Raw genomic sequence first — 26898 nt, forward strand, 5'->3', positions numbered from 1 at the left:
TTGGTTGTGGGAGAAATTAGCCTCTCATCATGTTGGAAACACGCTCAAAAGTTGATTTCATTTATGCTCAAAGATGGGTTTACAAATGATGAAAAGGGAGAAATAATTCAAAACCGGGTTTGTAACAATTATATTTGTTACAAACCAGAGAACTACGACCCTCGGCTGTCACTGTAACAAATAATACTGTCCCGCGACAGTCGCTGAAACTGTAGCAAAATAAGACTGCTCAGTGTGGGTCTTATGTTCTTCGCGTTCTTCAGCAGCAGCAGAAAAATGGCAGCTCTGTAACTTGATTTTTTTCTTCTTCTCTGGCTCTCCTCAGCCCCCCAAACTCTCGACCCCCCTTCTCTATGATCCCATCCACCTATTTATACTCCTTAGACTCATTTAATCACGCCATGATTCTCAATATTCTTCATTGAACTCGGGCAGTAAAGAAAATATTTTGGGAATATTTTCTTCCCTGATTTATCTTCTCACGCGTTTCTACAGATGCAAAATCTCCTCATTTATCTTTTTCAAGGTCCAAAGTGTTGCTAGAGTCATCATACATGAGCAGAACACGTTTAAATTCTCCAAAACTCATGTAATCCCGTGAACTGTCCCTCTCATGCACGTGCTGCCCTAATTTCTTCTCACGGATTTTTCAGCCAAATTTGATAGACCAAAACACTTGTAATAGCTTTGTATATGTCTCAGGAACAATCCCATAAATTTTCAGCCATTTAGTCTCCCTATAACACCTCCAAATCCTTGATTGAAATCTGACAGTTGAGAATAAAATTTTCCCGCCAAAACGAATTTTTGAAATGTTGAAGATGGTGTCCCCCTAACCAAACTGGTGGTGCGAATAATAGGTGCCCAACTGAGGTGCCCCTTATCCAAATTGAGGGTGCCTTTAGTACTTTTCTCCGGGAGTCCAAATAGCACTTTTTTAGAAACTTTTTCCACACAAGTGTATTTCTTCAAAAACACCTACAAACACACAAAGCATCAAAATTAGTACAAAAATCGAGCACTAACAATAGAGACATTGAGTACAATTTAGACACAAAAATGTGTCTATCACATGGAAGAAACTATGTAGACACAACGATGTATGAGGTCTTAGTTTGAGAGATTTTAAGATCTTAAACCTAGATTTATTAGTTAGAGTTGCATGAAGAATTATTATAAATCCTCGTACCAGACATGGTGTTATTATCTATATCCTATGAAGATAGACTAATTGGAAGCTTACCAGACGCGGTGGATTTGACCTGAAATATTCCTACAACAAGCTACAAGAAGAGAGTTTGAACCATCTTAACTTAAACTATGCCATACAGAGAAATAATGTTAAGTGGAAGGATTTCTGGTACATTGATACTTATTGGCTAAGAGTCAAGCATTTATTATGAAATATCTCTCTGAAATTCTTCCCACAAAAGGGACTTTTTGTGATGTGTTGGCATATAGACAAGACAAGGCCCTTGTGAGAGTACTTAGCATTTTCCCTTTCTCTAGAGCTTTTTTGGATGGATGTCCCGGGAGGTGGTGGATCTTTGCAGGGGGTTATTGTTTTACTAGTGAAACTATTTGAGGAATGGTTAACTCAGGAAACTAGCTCCCAATAAACTGGTACAGTAGAAATTTCGTTCAATTAATCCACGATAACTTAATAACTTCGCTAAAACGATATTTTTCGGAAGTGTCGTCTTGGGCCAGTGTATTAAATTAATAACCTCGTTAAGTTTATAAGATAACAGAAATTGCAAGTTTCCAATAGGGCCTAACTATATACTCCCTCCGTTCTTTTTTAATAGGCCAGTTTCTATAAATAAAAGTTTCAAAAAAATAGGCCAGTTTCCTAATTGGGAAAGTCAAATGTTATTTTAATTTTTTGGGACCACTTTTTTCTTAACTTCTTTTGATGACAAGTGTCATGTGGACCACTTCACTTTACTTCTTTTGCTAACAAGTGTCATGGGGACCATTTCACTTCACTTCTTTTATTGACAAGTGTCATGAGGACCACTTTCAATGATTAGTTCTCTTAATTTCCTTAAATTTCGCTAAAAACAAAACTGGCCTATTAAAAGAGAACGGAGGGAGTATAAATTATGACGCCTCACTAAAATTGGAATCCAAAATTTCTTGTTTCGTGTTCACATTTATATAACATTGTACTTGATCTCTAATTTCTTTTGTAGTACTTTGAGAACGGAGTAATTTTGTTATATTGTTGTTTTTTGTTTTAATTTTAACATCAAAGTATATATATTTATGCACATAACATGTAATATATTATCTTTTATTATAGAAAAATGATCTACACACTTATTCTCGAAACTTACTTAAACATGATGTTTCGATATCAATAACTTGTTAATCGATCAATAAATTAATACTTCACTAAATTGAAAATTTTGATGCAGCTAGTTGAATATGACTTTAATCGTTAGTTGGAGCATTTACTGTTTAGAGAGAAAGATATGAATGTGTTTTTCAGAACACAACACTAGATCCAGAGGTAATCATAACGAGAGCAATAATACTTGGAGCAAATAACAAAGCCGAAGGATCAGAACCTTTCAGCCGGGTATCAAGATAGCATATCTTCATCTCCTCATTGGATTCCTCACAAGAACCCTTTAATTACTGTAAACTTTGTGCATCTTTATGTCTCGATAGTGGTTTAACAGGAATAAAACTAATTCTTCGTGATTTTGCAGAAAAGTAGTGGGGCTGGAGATTAAAAAGTATAAATAGGGTATTGAACTCAGAGCAAGCAAAATGTTTAGCATTTTTTGAAGTTGTGGTGTGGATCAAGGAGATAAAAATTACACACCTCATAATTCAGACTGATCTCAAGAACATTGCAGGATTTACTAATGGATCTGCATAAACCATAGTTTGGGAAAATGAAGATATTTTGATGTTGTTAGTATGCTAAGAACTATACTTAGGTGGAAATAAGCAGCTGATAAGCTGACCAAATTCAGTAGAAGGTTAAGTATAAGCAAATGACTGGTACGATGTTCCTCCAAAGGTTTAGGCAGTCAGCATGTTCAAGACAATGTTCATGTTACAAGTTAATGAATATTTATATCTTCAAAACCAAAAAAAATAAAATAATCTCACACTTGTAATTGTTCCGATGTTCATGGCAACGCTTCAAGTCAATCCACTACATGTAAATTTATTAATGAAACATATTATAGGGGATCCAAAATTTTGATTTTGAGGGCTCACAAGATGATAAAATTGGGTCATCAAATAGTAATCTCCAAAACCCCTTATCCTATTAATTTTATTATTGACTAGAATACCTTCGATTAATAGTGCTGATGATTTGATTCACTTAACTAAGTAAGGTTGATGATTAGATTGGATTAATTTTGATTTATAATATTTGAAAATCAAAATCAACAGTTTTTGGTTTTTTAAAATTTAACATACAGTGTGGAAAACCCAACTCTAAGCACTATATACGGTTGCGAAATAAGGGCAGTTATGTTACCTACCGTTGGAGAAATTATGTTCGATTTTTTTTTTTAAAAACTTAACCTCCGGTGTAGAAACCAAATCGTAAGCAACATACATCCGTAGGCAAACTCAGGATAATATGCGGTTGGAAAATAAGCACTTACGACGGCGAAAATTTGGTTTGAACTTTTTCTTGAAACTTTACTTACGGTTAGGAAAACAAAAACTTCCAAACCGTAAATCAATTCCCGTAGAATTGACTTATAGTTGGGAACCGTATGTAGTTCTGAAAACTGAGTTCTAAATCCCTAATTTGATCAAATCTACCGTGTTTCCGCAATAAAAATCGCCTGTGGATTTTTCGACTTTTACCTGATTGGTGCTTCTATAATAGCTTTAATCGGCAATAAATAAATTTTAGAATCGCGATTTCCGTTCAAAAAGAAACAATGGAAGAAGAGGAAGAAACGGTTTGTTTTGGATTAGGTTTTGGTTTTTGTTTTTGTTTTTAATTAGATTAGATTCAGGATAACAATGGAAGGGTATTTTTATAATAGAAAACGTCTTCTTCCCTCATCCATATTTAGGACATTTTAATCAGCCCTCAAAACCAAAACTTTGGAGCCCATATAACAGGGTTCTTATAAATAAATGTAAAATCAAACAAACAACTACGGATGTTCAAACACATACAAACCCTTTTGATGTAAAATTTACTCATATATTAATACATTCTCTTACTAATACATATATGTATCCTAGCTACTCGAATTATCCACCTCGCCGTCTGGATTATCCACCCTTTACTCCAATGGGTGACACTGAGAGATGTAACTCCAATTGTGTAAGACTACTTCTCTTTTAAATAAAACAACAAATAATTTCATCTCCAACTCCTTAACTTTTTCTGCTCATTTCAATTTGTAATCTATCTCGAACTCTGTCATTTTGTATCGAATTATATTCCCCTCTAGCAGTCGGGGGTTTCATCTGAAGCCAACTAGTTGTAGTAAGTATGCTAATGAATTTGTAGCCATTCAAAAACTTGAAGATGTTTCTCATCTGCTGGGAAGTAAATGATGTACAACCCGAGATTTAATCACCTTGGGTTGGACGGGGCACCTATCTGGCTGTCTTACTATATAAATCTGATCTCCAAAACTGTTATACAAATCCTGATTCCGGTGCCATGTCCATAAAGCATGTGTGTCATTCTTCACCTGCAACACATTGTGCTATTATTTAGTTTTCTCACTTTCTGAAACTGCCAGTGGCAAAAAATGGAGATTCTCCAAGGGCGGAAACTTGCAAGGAAAATAACTATGAGGAACGCATCCTTGCAAAACACTGGCCCATAAATGTTATTCATGTGAGCCAGGCTGGTGTAAGACCGAAAGTGTTATCCACAAATCCCAACTCATGTGTAAATTTTTTTACTACATTAAGGATTCCTGATACAATATTGCACGCTCCACCAGAACAGAGTCACAAACAACAAGAGAAATAAAGGCGTACCTCTAGGATGCCATGACCAAAGCTACTTTCTCGGTATGCACTAAAATCAGGTTGTCGATCCCAGCAGAATTTACCCGCAGCAGGGCCTGAGGTGAAATTAAATGCGCAGAAGCCACCCATGTATTCATCCGGTGTTGTTGATGGGTCTGGACAGTTACCAGGTTCATCGGCGTGTTTGACAGCCATCTTCTCTCTATTGCCTCCATCTCCAACAGTGATGTAAACAGGACCACATGGATCCAATGAGTAGTTATAGACACGATTGGACCTTTCATAGGCATGTACCTAAAGTTTTTGGAAATAACTTAATTCAGCATGCTAAACAAAGTAGAGATGTTCAGACAGACATGTGAATGGCGGCTCAGACAATCCAGTCGAAGTCTAGTTTCTACCAAGATAGACGAACCTCAATATACTTAGTAGAATATTGTTTAATTGGATGATGGCCAAGTTAACAGTGTACAGTGACGATATAGAGAGAGCAATTAGTGTAAAAAAAACAGAACTGTCTGACTTACATGTCCATTGAAAACCATGTCAACACCATATGAGTAGAGCAAGTCTTCCATCGCCACTCTCATACACTCAGCTTCTCTGTAATGAGGTTTGTAGGAATTGTACCAAGGTGGGTGCCATGTAGTGACCAACCATGGAGTTACTGATCTGTCCACATTAGCCAGATCTTTTTCCAACCAATTATATTGTTCCCCTGTGAAGGAATAAAAAATAGGCCATATTAGTTCAGCAGAATTTAGTATTTGAAGCAGTAAAACATTCATCCATGATTTAAGTATTTCAATGCAATTACATTTTCTTAAGACAGTCGAGAACATGATTCTACATGATGCAGCTGATTTTGAGATTGACACTGTTCAAAATTTCTTCTTGGAAATAAAAATGTTCTCTGATAAGTGAAAAAATGGCAATCGAAATTTACTGGATTACATGATTCATACATCATGCAGACCAATCAATTCTACAACACTTAACGAAGAAATACTCAAAAGACTTTTGTATTTAATGTTTCTGTATTACAACTTGAACTGAGAATATTCACGGTGACCATCGTTAGCAACTATCTTCAACAATAGGTATTATTAAAAGATGTATCAGAAAATCTTTTTGCAAATTAACCTTTTTTGTTTCTTCGGATTAATGAGATACTGAAAGAAAACAGCAGCGGAAAAAATCATTTACCTGACTTGTTATAGTCGATGTAGGCACCAAGCATAATGAAGTGTATGCCACCTGCATTGAATGAATAATAAAATGTGGAGGAAGATCCACTTTCTTCATTAGGGAATGCAAATCGAGAACTATAAGCTGCGAATGTCTTGTTATCAGCTTGGGCTTCTATTTCATGATTGCCTTCTACCACCATTATCGGAACTTTAGATATCAGAGGCTGCATGTACCTGAATGTGCATATCGGACGTCATGTACAGAGAGTACAACAAAATAAAGCTTATAGAAAGCTAAATATTTCTTGATGAGAAGCGGCTCAAGTACAACGAGAGAATGGGTTCAGTATTTACCTTCCCCAATAATCCCAACGAGGCTGGTAGGTTTCATGGATGGGAGTATCTTTAAACGAACACGAATAGCAGTCCGACCCAGTACCATTTGTAAGGTACAGATTTGCGTAAGTTACATCACCAACCAACACCACAAGATCAGGGCTGTTACTTATCAAGTGGTCGATGGTCGATGTTGTGTTGTATGTCAGACCCAAATCTCCGACAATAGCAATTCTCCCAGGGTAGCTCCTAGGAGATGAAATTGGCATGGTCTTAAAAGAAAGCAGGGGACTCAAAGCTGGTATAGAAGGATCTCCACAGCGATAATAGTAAAGTGTGCTAGGATTCAAGCCTGTGAAAGGGCATACAAATGGAGATGCAAAATTAAACCTCAAAATCTCAACTTTCCCTGAACCCGAAGAGTATTATACTGCTGCATAATAGAAGAACCTTAAAAATCCGCACTCGCAACATATTTACAGGTTAGGCTTTTAATTTCAGTGTCTAATGTGAAACCTAGTTTATGTATCATTCCGTAATAGACATACTAAAACTGTGTGCTTGATCAATAAATCGAGCAAAATGAGAACCTTACGCAAACCAAACACATCAATTTCTACAAAACAACATGAAACAATTCTTATTCAAGGCTCAGTGGTTTGCTTTGAATAGGTGAGGCACTGCCTCAAGATGCCACCTTTGGAGCAATTACAAAAATCGAAAGGGTAAAGCTGCAAGTAAATGGGAAACATACCTGTGAGGCGAACATGGTGTATGATTCCAGAAGTGTAATTCTTAAGACCTTGGAAAGGATAAAGTTGACTGTAAACAAGAGAATGCCCAGTAGCTTCATGAAACAATGGAAACCGTAGAGTTCCATAACGAACTAAACTCCCTACAGTTTTCGGATTCAGCGGCTTTACATCATCCCCAATTTGATATTCCCCTATAATTTGCGTTCCACAAAAACAAGAAAATGAGCTTAATTACCACCTAATTGAAGCTTTATAAGAGAATTTGGCAGAATTTATAAAGATTTAAACTTTTTTTGTGCAAAATTATAAACCCAAAATGTAATTTTTTATTTTTTTTACAAAATTCAGAAAAAATGAAAATTGATACCTGTAATCCAAGAAATCCAGACAGAATCATGAAAAGCCGAAAGAGAAACAGAGATCTGTTCAGGCTCAAAACCCTTAACATTTCGTTGTACCCGAGGATCTGTATCAGGTAAATCAACAGCATGTCCACGGAAATTATCATCAAACGGAACTGTAACTGGATCAAATGGACCATCAAGTGTTGTTGGGATATCCCCATTCACCAAAACGAAGAAACTCCCAAAGAAAAAACTAAGCAAAACGAAATTTATCATCATCATCATCGGTATTATCTTCATTTTTCGAAACTGAAGAGAATAAAATGGGCAAAATCTAGGTCGACATCTTTGTTTAATACAGAGGTTGTTGGATTTGGATTTAAATAGAAAAACAAATGGATAGAGAGAGAAATTTGAAAAGGACGCGAATATTCGCGGGAGTATTCGAATGCTAGTCTATTCGATTGCGCTTGAAATGTTCGGTGGTCGCGTTCTCTGGTTATATAGTGCCAAAATATGTTTCCTGTTGAGGCCGACTACTTGACTAGTAACATGTACTTTAACGGATATCATGCGACTCAAGTGGAAGTGGTTGCTAGAATTGTGTGTTGCTTTAAACAACCGAAAACAATTTCGTTTGCGAACACCATCTTTCATAGGGTGTCGATCGGTGGGTGTCAATTCTCATTTCTCAATGACTTTTTGGCGTATTTAGGTTACAAAAACTTGTTCAAGAACCTTTTGAAATCAATAGATTCGCGTATTGACCAAATCAGTTTGTGTACTTAAGAATTTAACCCGAGTTGATCAAATCAGAATAACCCTTTAAGTGAGTTTAATCATCCACAAATGGAATGTTCAAAGAAAAACGAAGAAGTGGTTGTTCCTTTGTTTATAAGTTGTTCGGATACACAGTTGTTTTTCGATTTCTAAAAACAAAAAAGTCAGAAGTTGGGTACACAATCTCAAAATGACTTCTAAAAGTAATTAATTTCTGGAATATTACGCAATTGGGGGCGAACGAGGATGACCAACTGAGCTAGGTGACCGTTCTTGATAATGAGAAATATAAAGATGTTATTACATTGTGATTGTCGTGAAACTAAAAGAATCCTTAATTTTGGAGCAAAGGAAATAAAAGTATAATTTTCAGGGGCTTTTCTTAAAAGAAACCCCTACTTTTGGTTAATTAGTTATATGCTTTAGCTAAAGTTTCCACGATACTTATACCCACCGGTGAGTAATGATTAAAGGAATTGTTAGTTGGTGCTACTGACCAGTCAATTACTGTGATGGTGTTCCAAAACTTTGAATCATGGCGGAACAGAAAATGACCATAGGCATGGCATACACGACTGTGGCGTCCAATAGGTATCATTATTGGACCAATTGGGAAAGTATGTACAAAAGTATCATGGGCGTTCGATGTATTATTTCGTGGGGGTTCTATATGCGATACATACAGCTATCTAGAGGATGAGATAAGAAAGCTACGTCAATGGAAAGTGCTGCGTGATTTCGCTTGGAACCATGTTATATCCGGAGATTTCAACGGAATCACCTAGGCGACATGGGAGCCCCTCCGTCCAGAGCGCCTGGGCTTGGCCCGCTCTTTTAATAAGCTGACTCGCTTCCTGAAAGTTAGTCGGTGTTGGCTTTCTGCGAGAGGATCAGTTCTTTTCGTGCCAAACTCAAAGTGTGAGTGGATTCTGTGGAATCTATAATCACAAGGCAGATTTTGCCATTTTGGTACGCAACAATCACTGTTGAATTACGAAGCATTTTCAGATCTTGTATCGTATTTTGGATTTTTAATCAACAAATTTTGGATCATAATGGCCGATTTAGTCTCCAAATATTTTTTGTGTTTTATCAGTTGTGCAGTTAACCTCTTCTATAATAGCGTGCTTTCTGCTTACCTCACTGATTACATCAGTTTTTGTTATAAACTGTCTTGCCAGCCTGTCTGTAACAGTCTGTCAATCCACGTATCTGCTCTGCACTGGTTTGCTTGTGTGTGGTTGTGTGTGTCTGTAAGAAGCGTATTTAATACTCTTGTCTCTGTCCAGTCTCTGTAAGTGTGTTGTGTGATTAATGCAAAGAATTGAAATGTTATCTTGGTATCAGACCTGAGAATGATTATTCTCAGGGGTACTCGATCCATTTTTTTCCTCAATTAATGGAGTTTCTTGAGCTATTTCCTCCGTTTTGAGTGATTTCTTCTTTCTTTTGCACTCTGTTTCTCAAATCACTCGTTTTATCTCAAGATTTTTCACATCTGGATCTTTGTTTTAATCAATTTTCTTGATTTTTTCTTTTCTATTGATACTTCCTGTTAGATCTACTTTTTCTTTTCAATCTTTACTATCATGGAAAATCGTTCGATCTCAAAAGTACCTCTCAATCAATTAACTGGCATTGTCAATTTCAAACTCAAGGAAGACAATTTTCTCACCTGGAAGTCTGTCAATCTTGCTCTACTCAATAAATTTAGGGTTGCTGATTATGTTACTGGTGAACGACGTTGTCCTGAAGAGTTTACATCTCGTAATCATGCTAATAACCAGATTGTTAATCCAGCTTACACTCTGTGGAAGGATGAAGATTCAACTATTATTCTTTGGCTCAATTCTACTTTGTCTGAGTCTGTTCTTTCTTATTTTGCTGGTGCAGCTACTTCACATGAATCATGGAGCAATGCTGAAAATCGATTCTATCAAGTTTCATCTATTCATACAATTCAACTTCGAACGAAGTTGCAATCCATCAAATTAGGTAGTGACTCTATCACTGCCTATTTGAATGAAATCAAGAAAGTTGTTGATACTTTAGCTGATGCTGGTTCTATTGTTAGTGATAATGAAATTGTAGTAAACACTCAATCTGGATTGAGCCCATCCTTTGATGTTTTCGCTACATCTATCAGAATTCATTATCCTCCTGTCACTATTGTAGAATTGTATACTGTACTCCTAAGTGAAGAAATTGTTATTCAGACCAGATCTAAGTCTGTTATAAAAGATTCTGAAAACAAGGCTTTTCTGGCATCTCGAGGATTTAATCAAAATTTTAATTCATCTTATCCTATGAGAGGTGGTTATAATTATTATTCTAAAGGTATGAGAGGTTATCATCATTCTTCTCCTAGAGGTTATCCTCCACATACTACTAGACCTCTGAGTGTAATGTCAGCACCTCCTCCTTCTTGTTTTACTCCTGAAGATCCTATTACGTGTCATATTTGCTTCAAAGTTGGTCATTCAGCTGCTGACCAAATAGGCTCAATATTGATTATCAAGGTCGTGTTCCTCCTCAGAATTTACATGTTATGTTAGCTGCTGCTAATATTTTTGGTGAGAACCCCTGGTATGCTGATAGTGGAGCCACAAATCATACGGATTGTCAGTGATCCTTCTTTACTTGATGAGTATACTTCATATGATGGATATGAGTATATCCAAACTGCTAATGGAGAAGGTATGTCAATTTGTTCTGTTGGTTTTGTGTCTTGTCCCACTGCTAGTAAATATTTCACCACATAATGTTTTACATGTTCCTAAGGCATCTAATAATCTTTTACCTGTGCATCAATTCACTACTCAAAATAATTGCATTATAACCTTTTCTCCAGCTGATTACACTATACATGATCTTTACTCTGGGAATATTCTGTTGCAGGGATCTCATCTCAATGGTCTCTATCCAATCAACTTCCACCAACAAATCAAACCACCACTCAGGGCTCTATATCTAAGTAAAGTTACATCATCAGTTTGTCATCATAGATTAGCTCATCCATCCTTTCAAACCTTTCAAAGAGTGTCATCTTTTTGACAATTTTGTAATAACAAAACCACTCTTTTGTGAGTGTTGTCAGTTAGGATGGTCTCATAAATTGCCTTTTTCTATTTCTTTACGTTGTACTTCAAAACCACTAGAAATTCTGAATATGGATCTTTGGGGTCCATCTCCTGTAATGTCAAATAGTGGTTTCTTGTACTATGTGAATATAATGGATGATTACTCCAAATTTTGTTGGTTATTTCCTCTCTCTGCAAAGTCTGATTTTAAGACAGTTTTCTACAACTTTAAAGCTCAAATGGAAAATCAATTGAGCTGCAAAATAATTACCATAAGAACAAATGGTGGAGGAGAATTCATTAATAATGAATTGGATGCTTTTACTGCCACCCATGGAATTCAACATGAATTTACTTGTCCATATACTTCAGAAAAAAATGGAGTTACAGAAGCTAAGCATAGACATATTTTGGATATTGGTAGAACCTTTCTTGTCAAACCTGGTTTACCTGATAGTATTTGGGTTGAATCCTTCATGACTGCAAACTTCATTATCAACAAATTACCTGTCAGAAGTCTTAATTTCATATCTCCTTTTGAGAAGTTGTTTCACAAAAGTCCAGATTACTCATTTCTTAGAAGTTTTGGTTGTTCCTGTTATCCTTGGCTTAGACCTTACACTTCATCAAAACTGGCACCTAGAAGCTCACCTTGTGTCTTTCTTGGTTATGGTTCTCAGCAAAAAGGTTATAGATGCTTAAATCATATCACTAGAAGCGTTTATATTTCAAGACATGTCACATTCATTGAAACTATTTTTCCTTATTCAACTATTATGTCTGCTTCTTATGTACCATCCACTCTTAGTGATGAGTCTTTTGGCAATGATACTACTCCATTACAAGTTACTTCTGATGCTACTACAATTTCAGATGCTCCTAATACTTCCTTACCAGTTGCTGGTGAATTAATTGATGTTCAGAAAGTTACTGCTTCTTCCATCCCAACTAAGTGTTCAGCTACTGTTCAGGCTAATTTATCGCCTTCTCTTCAAGTTGCTCAAGTGGCTGTTCAAAATGCTCATAATATGAAGACAAGGGGTAAATCTGGTATTACTAAACCTAAGATGTACTTTGCTACTAAATATCCTCTACCTGCTGCTTATCTTAGTACTGCCATACCTATCACCCCAACTTGCTTTTCTCAAGCAATCAAAAATACAAAATGGAAGGTTGCCATGGTTCAAGAACATGATGCTTTACAAACAAATGGTACATGGACCAAAGTACCTCCTTCTTCTGGTAAGAACATTGTTGGTTGCAAATGGATCTACAGAATCAAGCAACATGCTGATGGTTCTATTGATAAGTTCAAGGAAAGACTAGTTGCTAAGGGTTATCATCAGCAAGAAGGTATTGACTACAATGAAACCTTTAGTCCTGTGGAAAAACCAACTACTATTAGACTCATCTTGTCTCTAGTTGTTTATTTTAACTGGGAGATTCAACGACTTGATGTAAGCAATGCCTTTCTTCATGGTGATCTCCAAGAAGAGGTATATATGACTCAGCCTCAAGGGTTAATTGATCCTGATCACCCTGACTATGCATAAAAACTTCATAAGTCTTTATATAGATTGAAGCAAGCTCCAAGATCTTGGTATGACAAGCTCCACAGTATTTTGCTCTCTCTTGGCTTTCATGCTTCAGCTGCAGATCCATCTTTGTTTGTGCAAAAATTGGTTCCAGGCTCACTATATTTCTGGTTTATGTGGATGATATTGTTCTCACAGGTACTTCTCTCTCTTACTGCAATGAGCTTATATCTACCCTATGCAAGTCTTTTTCTCTAAAGAATCTTGGCCAGCTACACTATTTTGTTGGCTTGGAAGTAAAAAGGAATGCCAGTGGTATTTTTATATGTCAAACTAAATATGCACTGTATCTATTGGATAAAACTCAAATGGTTGGAGCTAAGACTTGTTCTACTCCATCTTCCACTACTTCTAAACTAAGTGCTCATGATGGTGATGTTTTGGACAATCCTACAAAGTAGAGATCTCCTGTAGGTGCTCTTTAGTACCTAACATGGACTAGGCCAGAAATAAGCTTTGCAGTTAATCAAGTTTGCCAATTTATGCATCATCCTACCACTACTCATATGATGGATGCTAAGAGAATACTTAGATATTTTAAAGGTACATTAAATCATGGTCTGTTCTTCTCTAAGGGTCTTACCACCTTACAAGGATATAGTGATGCTGATTTGGCTGGCTCTCCGGATGATAGAAGGTCCACCAGTGGATTTTGCATATTTTTTTTGTCACAATCCCATTTCCTGGTCAGCTAAAAAGCAAGCCATTGTTGCTCGCTCAAGCACTGAGGCTGAATATCGTGCACTTGCTCAAACTGCAGCTGAGGTGGTATGGTTATGCCAACTTCTTAAGGATTTATATATCTTTCTTCCAGCATCTCCTACTTTGTTTTGTGACAACACCAGCAGTATTTCTCTTGCTTCCAACACTGTCTTTCACAGTAAAATGAAGCATATGGATCTGGATTTCCACTTTGTCAGAGAACTTGTTCAAGCTCAATCACTGTCTATCAGCTATATCTCCACAATTCAGCAGCTTGCAAATATATTTACAAAGGGGTTACATGGTCCACGTTTTCAGCTTCTCAAAGACAAACTGAAGGTTTTTACTCTTTCAGCTTTCAAACACCTCCATTTTTTTTTTTGGGGGGGGGGGGGGGTAATAGCGTGCTTTCTCCAATTTCTTGCCAGTCTGTCAATCCAGGTGTCTGCTCTGCATTGGTTTGCTTGTGTATGGTTGTGTGTGTCTGTAAGAAGAGTATTTAATACTCTTGTCTCTGTCCAGTTTCTGTAAATGTGTTGTGTGATTAACGAGAAGAACTGAAATGTTATCTTTCTGTAAAAGAAACTTATAATGTGTTTAAACATGTTATCAAATTGAAGTCAATGTTTTTACGATAATAAAATGAGCATTCACATAATACACAAAGCGAACATAGTGAAGGCTTCTTTCTTTAACACATTTCATTAGTGTAAGAACTTAGAAGTATACATACGAGAAGCATAAGCCACAAAAGCCACCAGGATAGTCAGTATTAGTACAATATAGACCCTACTTGCACCGCTATTTGCTTTCGATTCGTCGGTTGTTGCCTGCAAAACTTTTAGGACGGATTCATCTTCTTGCGATTGATTACTAATCTTATTGTCTTCAAAACCAGCAGTTGAGTATATTCTACCTAATAAAGTACCTTCCTCTTCACTGAATTTATCCCGCAACGATGTCGTCCGAGCAGTTGGATGAGCTTCTTCCTGTGCTCGCTTATTAATTGGTGTTATATCTTGTCTTATGACATTTTTGGTGATCGTCTTGGGCAGTTTAACATAAAGGACTCCGTTGACGAACTTTGCTTGAATTGCTTGAACGAAAATATTCTTGGGGATACGGAAATCCATGGTGAAACGACTCCAGTTGTTCTCCACGAGGGGTCGTTCGCCACTGATCTTCATATTACCCGGTTTGATAAACTGAATTCTTAGTTGTTCCTTTTTGAAATCTACTTACATCAGTAATATTAGTATAATCCATTTCACACAATTATTCTATTATTGCAAAATGACCAGAAATTTTAAATCTCGAAATAGACAGTTACTCTCACATACAAGCCAAGGTGCATGCATTTTAGGCTCTCCAGGGCGGAAATGCAAGATATGAGATGATAGATTCAGGTAAAACCCAACTTTTAGCGGATGGAGTTAGAAATCATTTCCCATGAGTATAGCTCTACCTAGCTATATCGGCATGTAAACAAAAGGTCACGGGGATATGGTGGATTGAGTGTAGCTAATTGCATAAGCTTGGGACCTATAGAGCCAAGTGTTCTACCGTGCACACTCCACCTACGTGGACATCTTTATCACCATTAATCACCATCTAGGATGCATCCCAAGCAAGCCTGTCGGGCTCAATGGGCTTATTCGGAATGAGACTACTAGTTAGCAAGTGACGTGTTTTATATCATTTTATGATAAAACTTACGTATGGTTACTCATATGTTATTCCTCGGAGATGTATTAGCTATACAAATGAAACCTATTTTGAGGCATACTCATTTTTTTTTTGAGGCATAGTCATCCATTATATTATCTAGGGTGGGTTTATAAGGGGTGTCTAAAGGTAGTGTAATTACCTATATATCCCTAAATAATTTCAATTTGTCATAGTTCCCTTATCCTCAAAAACCTAAAATTAAAAATCAAAATAAACTTTAAAGTTAAACATCTAGGACTCCAATTCAATAAACAAATTAATCGAACAAAGGAAACACGAATCGAAGTGAGCGATGTTGGAATGCGAAATCCAAATCTCAATTGCTCTTAGATGTATTTTAGAATGTATGCGTAACAAATCCATCTTGTTTTTGATTGATTTTATTTTGTTTGATCGGTAGAGTATGATTTCAAAGATGAAATTAGGGTTTTCAGAATATCAGTTCGGCTGATCTTGCAGTATCAATTTTGAGCCCAACTTAGTGTATGATTTAGAGGAACACTATGTTCGGCTAATGCGACTTTACAATATTTTCAGCCGAACCTCAATTTTTCCAGCCGAACCTAGTGGATGATTCAGTTTCTGAGTGAAGTTCGGCTGATAACTTTTGAGCCGAACTGTTCATCTGGTCTGCAGATCTGGGTTTTAAAAATTCAATTTTTTGGCAGATTCAACTTATAAAAGGAAATTAAACCTCGATAGAAGTTTACCTCTGATTTGAATCACACATTTTGGTCACTTCTAATCACTAAAATCTCAAAAGTCAAAACCCAAGCTTTTTTTCTTCACTTATTCTTCTTCCTCTCAAAAATCCCAACTCTCTCACATAAATTTTATTTTTCTACTAATTCACCACTAATAATTTAATGTTTAATCAATCCTTAAAATTCATAATTATTCAATTCTAATCATAATCATTTACACTAATTATATAAGGGTAGTTATGCCATTATCAAAAATGGTGGATGAGGGATGATGTTGTTTTTTATTTAGTGACCCTATTTTGGCATTATCTAGTATGCCTCAAAAAAATCTAGTATGCCTCAAAATAGGTTTCATACAAATGCCTTGGCTACAATGTGCGCATTCTGTGCGATCTTGTTTCCGAAAGCCCAATATATGTCATGCTTGAATTTGAGTCGAGGAAGAACTTAATGGCAAAATGAAAAAAATGGGATGATCAAGGATAGTAAGATAATACTCCCCCGTCCCACCATTAAGTGACCTAGTTTAAGTTTGCACAATTTTTAAGGCAAACAAGGAAAAAGAGTAATTTTAAGCATTTTTTACAATTATACCCTTATGAATAATAACTAGTGAAATTCAGAAATGATTTATCTCTCAAACTACTCCACGGATGTTTGCAAATTTCATACCATTGAAAAGCATTTTAAAGCACCTACGTAATGAATATAAACATGCCTTTCAAAATATGCATATTTCTTATATTTTTTATAATTAATTAAAAAGATAATTTTAGAAATACCTCCTTGTTTAGTGATATAGGTCACTTATTGGTGGGACAAAATCTAAAATCAAATAGGTCACTTAATAGTGGGACAGAGGGAGTTTGAAAAGAAGACACAAACTTGTCAAGAGAAAAATGAACAAATTAGGATGCAGCATGTCAGTTTAGGCAGTTATACTTAGAAATGTCAACAGCTGGCCTTACGCCACCTATACACTTGGGTTCATTGCACAATATAAGGTGCATACGGCATACTACCCGAAAGTAAAAAACAAGAGAAGAAGAAATGTAAACGTACCATGAAGGTGAAGTTCAAGAGTATTATCTTCTTCTTTGACCCAATGTGCTACTGGGTAGAACTCTTCGAATGAACGTCCTGTGATTGTCGACCCAGAAGCTTGAGTATCCATCTATATCGGTTCTAATATATATCTCTTAATTTTCGTTTCAGAAATGAGGAGGAGGAGATTCTGATTTTGTTTTTTTATGACAATCGATCTAAATTTGTAAGTGGAAGAAGAGTTTTATGTGGTCTTTATAGAGAAAAGCACTATGCCCAATGTAGGGTACAAGCGAAGCAATTGCAATAGTTGTCTTGCAATGGCAAGTATTCCTTTTTCGCCTGTTTGGGCTTGAGTTGGTTTAGTTCTCTAGGTTACCCCTTGTTATGCAATAGGATAGGATCACCTCTTGCATGAGATAAACTCAATTTGAGGGTCATCATTTTGATGTTACTTCTACCTACAGTTTATAGCAATATACTTGACTGATTTGAATATTTTGTTCCTCCAGAGACATATGATAAAATTGGAACAAAGCAAAGAAGATGGTCCTGGGCAAGGATGACAGGCACAAATCAAGTATTACATGATTTGATTTACTTGTGTAACTATGAAAAATAAAAAAAACTTTGGTAAAAAATTAAGGAGTTTATATCAACCAGAATACTTTTATCTGGCTTTGTAAAATTGCTTACACAGTAACAAAAACTATCTTGGAAAACCGAGGAGTCCTAATAAACTCTTACAATTATTACAGGAAAAACATTAAAACAACAAAAAAAAAAAAGCAAATTACAAAAGGGATTCCCACTTTAGGATGTCTAAATAGTTGGACTTCTAGCTAGGAAAATGACCATCGAATTCCCGATTCCGTACCGTGTAGTAGGGTTATTCAACAAAGTGAATCCCAAATCATATCCATATCCAACGAAGGCATTCTACTCAACGGAACACCAGTATCTACATCTGCATATAACAACTTATTATGTTCAGTATTTGCAACAATAGTTTTCTTGTTGCTATTAGTACTACTACTATTTCCAACTATCACTTCTTCTGTACTTGTTGATGATTCAACACCCCATTGATCTTTTCTCAATGGTAATAATCTTGATTGGTTCAGAGCTTGCAAGTTCATCAACTTCTCGCCTGTTTGTTGTTTCTTCGGTGGTGGCGATGTGTCAATGACCGGTTTCTTCTCAACACCTCCACAGATTGCTTGTAACTTGGCTTCTAAAAGTAAAAATGTATGTCTTGTTTTCGAAGAATTTACGTTAAGTTGATGTTTCTGATCCGGAAAGTTCAGTTGTGCATATTCTCCTCTTAGTTTATACGCAGCTGTATCGTAAGCAAATGCGGCTTCTTCAGCTGTATCAAATGTTCCTAACCAAACTCTAGTACGGTTTCTGGGTAATCTAATTTCAGCTACCCATTTCCCCCAATGCCTTTGCCTTACACCTCTAAAGAGCTTTGCTTGTGTTGATGAATACACAGACGTACTGATCGGACGTTGTTGATTATTATCAAGCGTCAATCTTCTACTGGTGCACTTCATTTGTTGAGTTTTTGTTGCACTTAGCCAATTGTCACTACGACTACTAGTACTCCTGGAAGTACTCATAGAATTTTGATGGTTGTTGTGGCCTACTCTATATTCCATTCCAGGTTGCTGCTGTGAAAGTTGGTGATCATGAGTTACATCTAGTGTTGGTCTCATTTGCTCGACATAATTAGTAGATTTTGGTTGTTGCAAAAACAAATTCAAATTCGGAAGGTTCGAAGCTTTTGAAGGAGAAGATGAACTTGCAGAAGGAGAATGTTGCGAAACTAACGTTTGGCTAAGTTCAGCCGGAAACATCTGCAAGAAGTTAACTGGAAAACATTTCTGTTTGACATCATCGGAAGATTCATCTCTTGATGAGTGCAAGGACATAATTGGCCAAAACAATCCTGTGGTGAATTCTCCAGCTGCATTGTTACCCAAAGCTGCAGAATCATTATTAATGACCGCCGAGGAACCGGAATCGGAATCCGATTGCATATGCCGCTCCCTTGATTCTTCTCCACCGCCACTGTTACCACGGAGACTACTGGTAGCTGCGGTTTCTGCAATCGCACTCCACAACATCGGGTTAGTGAAAAATCGAGTGTCTTTAGGTATGTAAAGATTTAACATGTTTTGAAACTGAGAATGATGATCTTCCATATATACCAAGAGTTGAATGAATCTACGGGAGAATTTAAACAAAATTTAGCTATAGAAAAAATGAAGAAGTATACACAGAAGAATGAAACCAACAGTAGTATAAATATATAGGGGTGATTAAGGACACTAATCTGACAGGTAATAATGATAATTAATAATTTATTAACCTTAAATAAAAATTAAAGAATTCGATCAAATTCAAAGGACCAAAATGGTGTGTTGTTGTTACTGAAAAAGGGCATTAATCCTTGCTTCTAAGGTTCGTGCCAACCATAATAGATGTTTTTATCAAGCTCACGAACCAATCCATCGTCGACAACGCATGCTTTTTAACATTTAATTAAGTTAATTTAGTTAAGAAGACAAAAACTGGAATAAGAATTCAGACTTTAATGGACTTTATGTGGTGTATGTTGAGGGGTCATGTGTTTTGCTTAAACACCTCACATGTATTCTAATCTAGCTTTTAATTTTTGATTATAATTAGTAATTTCTTAATTTGTTCTCTTCAACTTTCTTAAATTGATGAGGGTGAATCAATTTAATATAACAATTGACTTTCTGATGGGATCTTTCAATTCATATTCCCTGCTCCATTAGTTTTTTTTTTGTGTTGTGTATATGTTGGTATCAAGTTATGATGTTATATCAGCATGAATAGGAACATAATAACTTGTCTAAAAGAATAACAAAACCTAATTTAGAGGGTAATAAATTAGAATAGAAACACTTGCATTAGCCGAGTTCGAAGGTGTCACTGATACCCGTTTGATACAATGTAAAGTTGTTAAGTGATGATATCAGGTTTGAAACTCGTCTGCATCTTAATCCTATTTAAGAATTCAAATTTCTTTACTTTCCATTAGTGATACCATTAGTTTAGACATTTAGCAGAAGAAGTTTAGTAGAAGAAAACTAGAGGTATGTTTTGAAATGGTAATCTTTGGTTATTGACACACACATATAGGCTATAGTCATGCTTTTTAATGTCAAACTATATAGCAAGTCATACTTAATCAGCTATGAATGAAAGTCCAATGGTTGCGTGCAGAGATTGCTTAATTTCTTGATGAACTTATAAATGATTGGTGGAATATGATTTTTATTTATTTGTTTTTGGAAAAATTAAGAGGATTTGACAATTTGTCCCAAAAATTAAGACCCTGTATAGTATATTCCAGCAATACTAACGATAGTGGCATATCCCCGAACTAAAAAATTATTTACATCCAAGAGTCATTAAATAGTGTGCAAAGACTAGTCAATTTGAAGTGCATGCCATATATGCAGCCTTTGCCCAGTAGAAGCAACAACCTCGCGAAATCTGTTCTGCTCCAGCAGTCCAGCTTTGTTGTCTCCATGATACGCACGTTGTCCCTGCTAGAATAAGAGGCCAGACAGTGAGACAGATCTATCCATATATATTTGAGGTACCAAGCACAGTGCCAAATTCAGACATCATCAACAGTCAGCCCACGATGTACTACTGACTTGATCATGTATTTAATTGTTTGCATGTTTTGAAGGAGACTTGGAATGAAATCCATTAGGAGGATCTTATTTGACCACAGATACGACTCATTGTCTTTTTGACATTCCAAAACTCTAAACATATAATTGTGTTTTGAGGAAAGAACATATATTTGGAAAAAGTCTGGAGCCACAAATGTTGGAAGAACAACATGATCATAATACATATATATCTGGCTTTTCTTCAAGGAATTTGGCCTTTGAAATGGTCAGGGGACATTTCATAATACAATATACATTACAACCTAATGCCAAGAGAGCATGCCATAAAAAGAGTAGAAACAAAGATATATACAAAAAGAACCCCAAATATGGGGCCAAGCCAACCTTCCCCAACTCCATTCAGCTGGTTCCCTTTTTAGCTTTGCTTACTGTAAATGATTCTTGCTTAATCAAAGGGTAGTTTTGTTTAAACCCCCACATGACACCATTCCATTACTAAGCATCCCCATAAAAAAATGAACTAAAAGTGCACAACCCTATAAAAAAGAAGTGCACAAATTTGACAGAGACATACTATCAACTTCTAATATGAGCCTTGTAGGAGAATCAGAAATACTTACTTCTGACTCAAAAGGGTAAGAGCATGCCAAGAAATGAACAAGGCAACCTCTTTTGTGAACATGATGTCTACCACAAGCAAGGTTGCTAATACAGGCTACCATTTTGCTCGGGGGTATATCAATCAATAGGTGAGGAATGTTTTGTCCTGAATGGATTTCGGTGTACCCAAGTAAAGTTGGTGCCCCAATAGCAATGGAAGTAACTTTCTCCTTTAAACATATAGGAATCTTTGTGTACATCATAGTGAATATTTGTGTTCACATGGCATAAGAGCTTTTGGTCCATCATAGTTAATTCCATATTTGGCAAGAGCATGTGTTTACAAATTAAGACAATCCACTGAGAGAGTGTGCTTGTGAGTCAGATTCCAAGCCCGCCCATTGTTTTTAAGTTGATTTTTTTGCTACTAATCAAAAGAGATGGTCAATAATAATAATTGCACTAATTTGATTAGTGGTTTTGAACTATGTTTGATTCAAGTGGAAGCACATGATGAGATGCTAAATTTAACATTAATCCTGTATTAATTACTTACTAATCTATGATTACAAGGGAAGGGAGCAAATAGACACTACCCCATGTTATTACTCTTTTCTATTAACTTTTCCTTTGTTTATTTTTCAGATTCTGTTTCAACTTTGTTTTTGTTCCCGGAATAAATAAATTATCAAAGAAAATTCCGGCACTAGCAAACAAACAATACATGCAGGCTTTGTTCAAGTTTAGGGAGAAAAGAATATGTGTGATGATGTATTACAACGTGTAAGCTTACTTGGATCCAACTTGGCCAAACAGTTAAAAACAGAGTTCGCCAATTTCATCCACTCCAATTAAGCACACTTTCTCAGTTTCTTTGAATATTAATCCATATTACACAAAATGGTACTTTTTGAATTTTCTGATTCTAACTTAAGATTAATTATGATAAAATGACTAAAAACGAACTCAGATATTTGTATAGAAAGACAATGTCCATGTTACAATAGTATCAGGTAAGTCTCTTCGTAATGATATTAATGACCTGAGTTCAAACTTAAAATGTGTGCAACCGGACGAGCCTATCTTACCCAAGGACCAGACTACTAACCACTCTTTCCTCATAGGTGATCATGATGGCTAACACATCATGATCACCATCTTAATCTTCTTTAAAATATTATTTCTTTGCTCCTAATAACATGATTAAGACTTAATTAAGTAATTAACTAATTTCCATTATTTCTTATACATAAAGTTGAAATCTAGTTAACAAATTGTTTAAAGAATATAACTTCTATTGGCCATCACCATTTGTTCTAAGAGGACATTATATGATGATCATCAACACAACAACCCTCGTAAGGGACAAACTAAAAGTACTAGAAAAGATTAATCATAAGAAACTGATAGTTTTCTTAAACTCGTGATGATGGTATTAGGTGGCTGATCAATGGGGTGTCACCACCTGTCTGGAGAATTATAATTGACTGCTCCAAGATAAGTTATTTTTTTCTCCTTTGGGGAGACAAAAAAGATAAGATTTCTTAATTAGCCTCATTAATGATGATATTTTGATAAATTAATTTAATTAGTAAAGAAACCTAAGCCTATATGTGAAGCTTCTGTAACCACATATAGGCTGCAGACCTAGCTGGTTTGTATATGACCGCATTAACTCATTCTCCCCTTTACACATTTGCATTTCCGTAGGATAAGTTAGTTTAGCTCTGAATGCCTGTCTCTCCGAATTGACCGACTGTACATATTGCAAAATATCTCCAATATCTAATACGATAATAGCAGCCAGAACAACCACAACCACTGCATTAATGGTGCTTTTCAAGCCGTATATAAGCATGAGAACGGTGGGGTAACTTCCTCGTCAGCGAACACCCACCCATTCGAATTTGAGAAATGCTTGGGGTTTGCGGGATTTTTTTTTGGTGGTGATCGGTGTGTTTTCAACCTTTCATTTTCTTATTGATGTGCAAATTTTCTACTAAGAGAGTGTATGGGCGTACATTTTTTGACGACAAACATAATCCTTGCTAACTAAGGGCAATATTATTTACCGAACTTAAGAGCGGCAAAAACAGCTTCACTAATGATGAGAAAGCAAGTTAGCAAGAGGTTGATCATTGACAGATGGCCAGGACTGGTGTTAGATTGGTCAAACCCATGCGCAGGTTCTGGGATGCTACTAGTCGCCAGAATTAAAGAAGCAACAGGCATGAGATATTGTTCTTGAGCATGCATGAATATCTTCTTCTTCTTCTTTTTATTTTTATTTTTTTGTTAATTAAGAGTGATTTGCACGTCTATGTTACCGCCACTAACCGTCTTCAGTTCGTGTTTCTACCGACAAGAAGATAAAAGGAAGAAGAAAAAAATTGTAAACCTTCATATTATCGGCATTTTATTATCTTATCATCCAGAGTGTACTTAACCACTGAAACTTGGTTATCTACCAGAAATTTAATACACATTTTCAGTTTTCTCTTATCGTCCAGTCTGTTCAGAGATTATGGGGTTATCTTGCAGTTGGATTGATTATGTTTATCCGTACTGATTAAGAATCATGATCATTTAATGAAACATTTGTTAATTAATTAAGCATTAATTTGTTCACCGCGGTTTTATCATCAACCTATCGTGCATGCCTGAATCTTGTTTAACGCGAATAACAGTGAACATCATTCGCATCAGTGTTGGTAATATGCAAAGGGAGTAGGTGCAAGGCCGTAGACGGCCCAGGGCCCCAAAATTAATTAGAATCTGTAGAGTTCAGTAGCATTCCAAATACCAAACGCAGTCTCCACGCTTAAACATTCCCAAGGCGTTGGATTACCATTCAGGTGGACACTCCTGGACTACCATTCAGGTGGAGAGTCCATCCCATCGTAGAATTAGCACACAGATGCATACGTCGTGCAAAAGAGGAAGAATCCAGGACTGAGTTTCCCTGTTCTTTTGGATATCATTTCCTGTATCTACACTGGATTAAGCTTGCCGTCGCGTTCTCTGGGGATGAAGGATGATGAGATTTTATGCTGCTATTTTCATTAGCTCGAGTTTTTTCGGGGTGAGGGGTGAAGGATGATGACATTTAAGAAAGGATATTTGTTGTGAACTTTTGTGGTGGACATTTGTTGGGGTGAGGGGTGAAGGATTATGCGATTTTATGCTCGATATCCAATTGATGCAAGTCGAAAGACTGACTGACATTAATTCTCACTCTTGCCCGAAATAGTTTTCCTAACCCTTTACAGCGTGTTTGGTTCAAGGAATTGGATTCTTGGTAATCCAATTCCCGGGGAATGTGACCAATTCCTTTGAACCAAACAGTCCAGATCAACTCTATGAAATATAGATTTTTGATTCCTAGGAATCCAATTCCCCCAAAATAATTGATTTCCATTGCATTGATCTAGTACAGCGTGTTTGGTTCAAGGAATTGGATTCCTGGTAATCCAATTCCTTTGAACCAAACAGTCCAAATCAACTCTATGAAATATAGATTTTTGATTCCTAGGAATCCAATTCCCCCAAAATAATTGATTTCCATTGCATTGATCTAGTAGTGCAATGGAATTGGATTCCAAGGTAAAACCATGGAATTCAATTCCAAGTAGGCTTGTCAATATATGTCCGATATCCGGAATCCGTTTCCGATTATTCGAAATCCTATAGGATTTTATCCGTTTTATCGGATATCGGATAAAAATATTTATCGGATATTTCTTCCTTAACCTATCGATATCGGATTGGGCTATATCCGTTTGGTTAATATCCGATATCCGATAGAATTAGGGGTATAATTGTAATTTTGTCAATTCAATCGATTATCAGTCAATTCAGTCGAGAACCGAGTCATTTCCTTTTCTTTTTTTCCTCCTCTTCTCTTCTCAGTTCTCGATCACTCTCGATCAATCACTCACTCAGTTGCTTTGCTTATCAATCACTCACCCGCTCAATCAGGTACTGATTATCTTCTATTTCCATGTTCGATTTCTATGTTTGATTCTTATGAAATTAGGGTTTCATAATTATGAGTTTCCAAATTAGGGTTTCATAATTATGAGTTTTCATAATTATGAGTTTTCAAACTCAATGAAGGCAAGAACTCTTGGAGTGATTCAATCTCACCTTGCAACGTATCCATTTTATTTATCTACGGGTATTTTGTATGTGTTCAGTTCTTATTGAAGGTGAGATTTTGCATACTCACTTTTGAGGTATGTCTCTTTGCTCTACTTTTGTAAATGTAACATTGGGCTATTTTCTCTCCACAGAAAGCTATCTATCTCCGCTTAAGCCAGCATCAAAGAAAAATCTGCAGAAGAAATTGGGGTTTCATCAATTTCAAATACGGAATCAAATTTTGTAAGTATAATGCTCCTTAATGAAATACGCTGATCTTCCTTTAGTTTCATATGATTCATTAATTTCTTCCTTTTAGGTGTTCTTCAATTGTTTGTTAGTAAAAATAACGATGGCTTTCAGGTGATGGAGACGTTCCTCTTTATTTGGGTCAATGTTGACACCAAGGGGAATAAATTTTAGCTGTCTGCAACCCACTTACGGCTCAAGTGTGTCCACAATATAATTGTTCTTGGCTAATATCTACAAATTTTGTTGTTCAGGCCTTTGCATTCATTTCAAATCCGAGAATAATCATTAACCTCATCTCAACTCAATTGGTTTTTCAGGTGCTGGGTTTCTTTTTCGTCACGTGTCTTCTATGTTTAGTGTGAAGGAAAAATTGTTTAGGTACTGATATATTTCAACTAATAAGGCCTGAAATGGAATCAGATTCATTTGGCCCCTAAACTCATAATTATGAAGGCCGAGATAACGTATGATACTTTTATGGTTAATCGAACTCAGGTACTGATCTCTTGTTGTTAATGTTTATTGCAGACTCCCAAGAAAGGTGTTAAAACTCCAGTAGCAGCAAAGAAGAAGAATGTAAGTTGTAATCTCCAAGTGTTGTTAGTATTTTGATTAGAAAAATGATGTGAAGTTTAGCCAGATGTTGTATTCTCATGTCTCTTAAAAGCTTATCATGTATTATTAGTATTTTTCTGTGTTTTGTGGTGCATAACTTCACAAATTTTTAAGTCCCCTGCCGAACAAAGTCCCCTGTATCTCTAGGAACCCGCACTAACTTTGCACAGAATAGTTGGTATTGAGAGATGCATTGCTTCTCATCTTCATGTTGAAAACCAGCACTAACACCTGTATATGGACTAAAACCACCAACTCCAAGACCAAGTTTGTTCTTTTGATGATCAGTAGCCATTTGACAGTGCAGAATATATCCATCAAACCTCTTAATTGGTTCTTCTACAGCCCTTCTTGCTCCTCCTACAGTTTTATGTGA

General features: G+C 36.2%; 3 protein-coding genes, 1 long non-coding RNA gene and 1 pseudogene across 4 annotated transcripts; 2 read left to right on the forward strand and 3 right to left on the reverse strand.

Annotated features, from left to right (window-relative positions):
* Nucleotides 1-4083: 4083 nt before the first annotated feature.
* On the reverse strand, nt 4084-8027 carry LOC113296771 (purple acid phosphatase 15-like). The gene is made up of 7 exons (XM_026545098.1): nt 7626-8027; nt 7258-7449; nt 6522-6855; nt 6184-6401; nt 5505-5695; nt 4987-5271; nt 4084-4691 (listed from the first exon to the last, which is right to left on the reverse strand). Exons 1-7 carry the CDS (start codon nt 7900-7902, stop codon nt 4530-4532), a joined length of 1659 nt encoding a protein of 552 aa, XP_026400883.1. The 5' UTR covers nt 7903-8027; the 3' UTR covers nt 4084-4529.
* Nucleotides 8028-14385: 6358 nt separating this feature from the next.
* Nucleotides 14386-17440, reverse strand: LOC113292761 (inactive protein RESTRICTED TEV MOVEMENT 2-like). The gene is made up of 2 exons (XM_026541627.1): nt 17254-17440; nt 14386-14993 (listed from the first exon to the last, which is right to left on the reverse strand). The coding sequence occupies exons 1-2, from the start codon at nt 17363-17365 to the stop codon at nt 14464-14466; spliced, it is 642 nt and encodes a 213-aa protein (XP_026397412.1). The 5' UTR covers nt 17366-17440; the 3' UTR covers nt 14386-14463.
* Nucleotides 17441-17737: 297 nt separating this feature from the next.
* On the forward strand, nt 17738-17833 carry LOC113300693 (annotated as a pseudogene).
* Nucleotides 17834-17915: 82 nt separating this feature from the next.
* On the reverse strand, nt 17916-19486 carry LOC113292674 (ethylene-responsive transcription factor ERF062-like). The gene has a single exon (XM_026541553.1). It carries the CDS (start codon nt 19440-19442, stop codon nt 18129-18131), a length of 1314 nt encoding a protein of 437 aa, XP_026397338.1. The 5' UTR covers nt 19443-19486; the 3' UTR covers nt 17916-18128.
* A 5773-nt stretch (nt 19487-25259) lies between these two features.
* Nucleotides 25260-26445, forward strand: LOC113293401. The gene is made up of 3 exons (XR_003332289.1): nt 25260-25692; nt 25808-25898; nt 26019-26445. It is a non-coding gene; the product is annotated as an uncharacterized LOC113293401 (long non-coding RNA).
* The last annotated feature ends 453 nt before the right edge of the window (nt 26446-26898 follow it).

This window comes from Papaver somniferum, chromosome 7 (assembly GCF_003573695.1).
Source record: "Papaver somniferum cultivar HN1 chromosome 7, ASM357369v1, whole genome shotgun sequence".
NCBI classification, from domain to species: domain Eukaryota; kingdom Viridiplantae; phylum Streptophyta; class Magnoliopsida; order Ranunculales; family Papaveraceae; genus Papaver; species Papaver somniferum.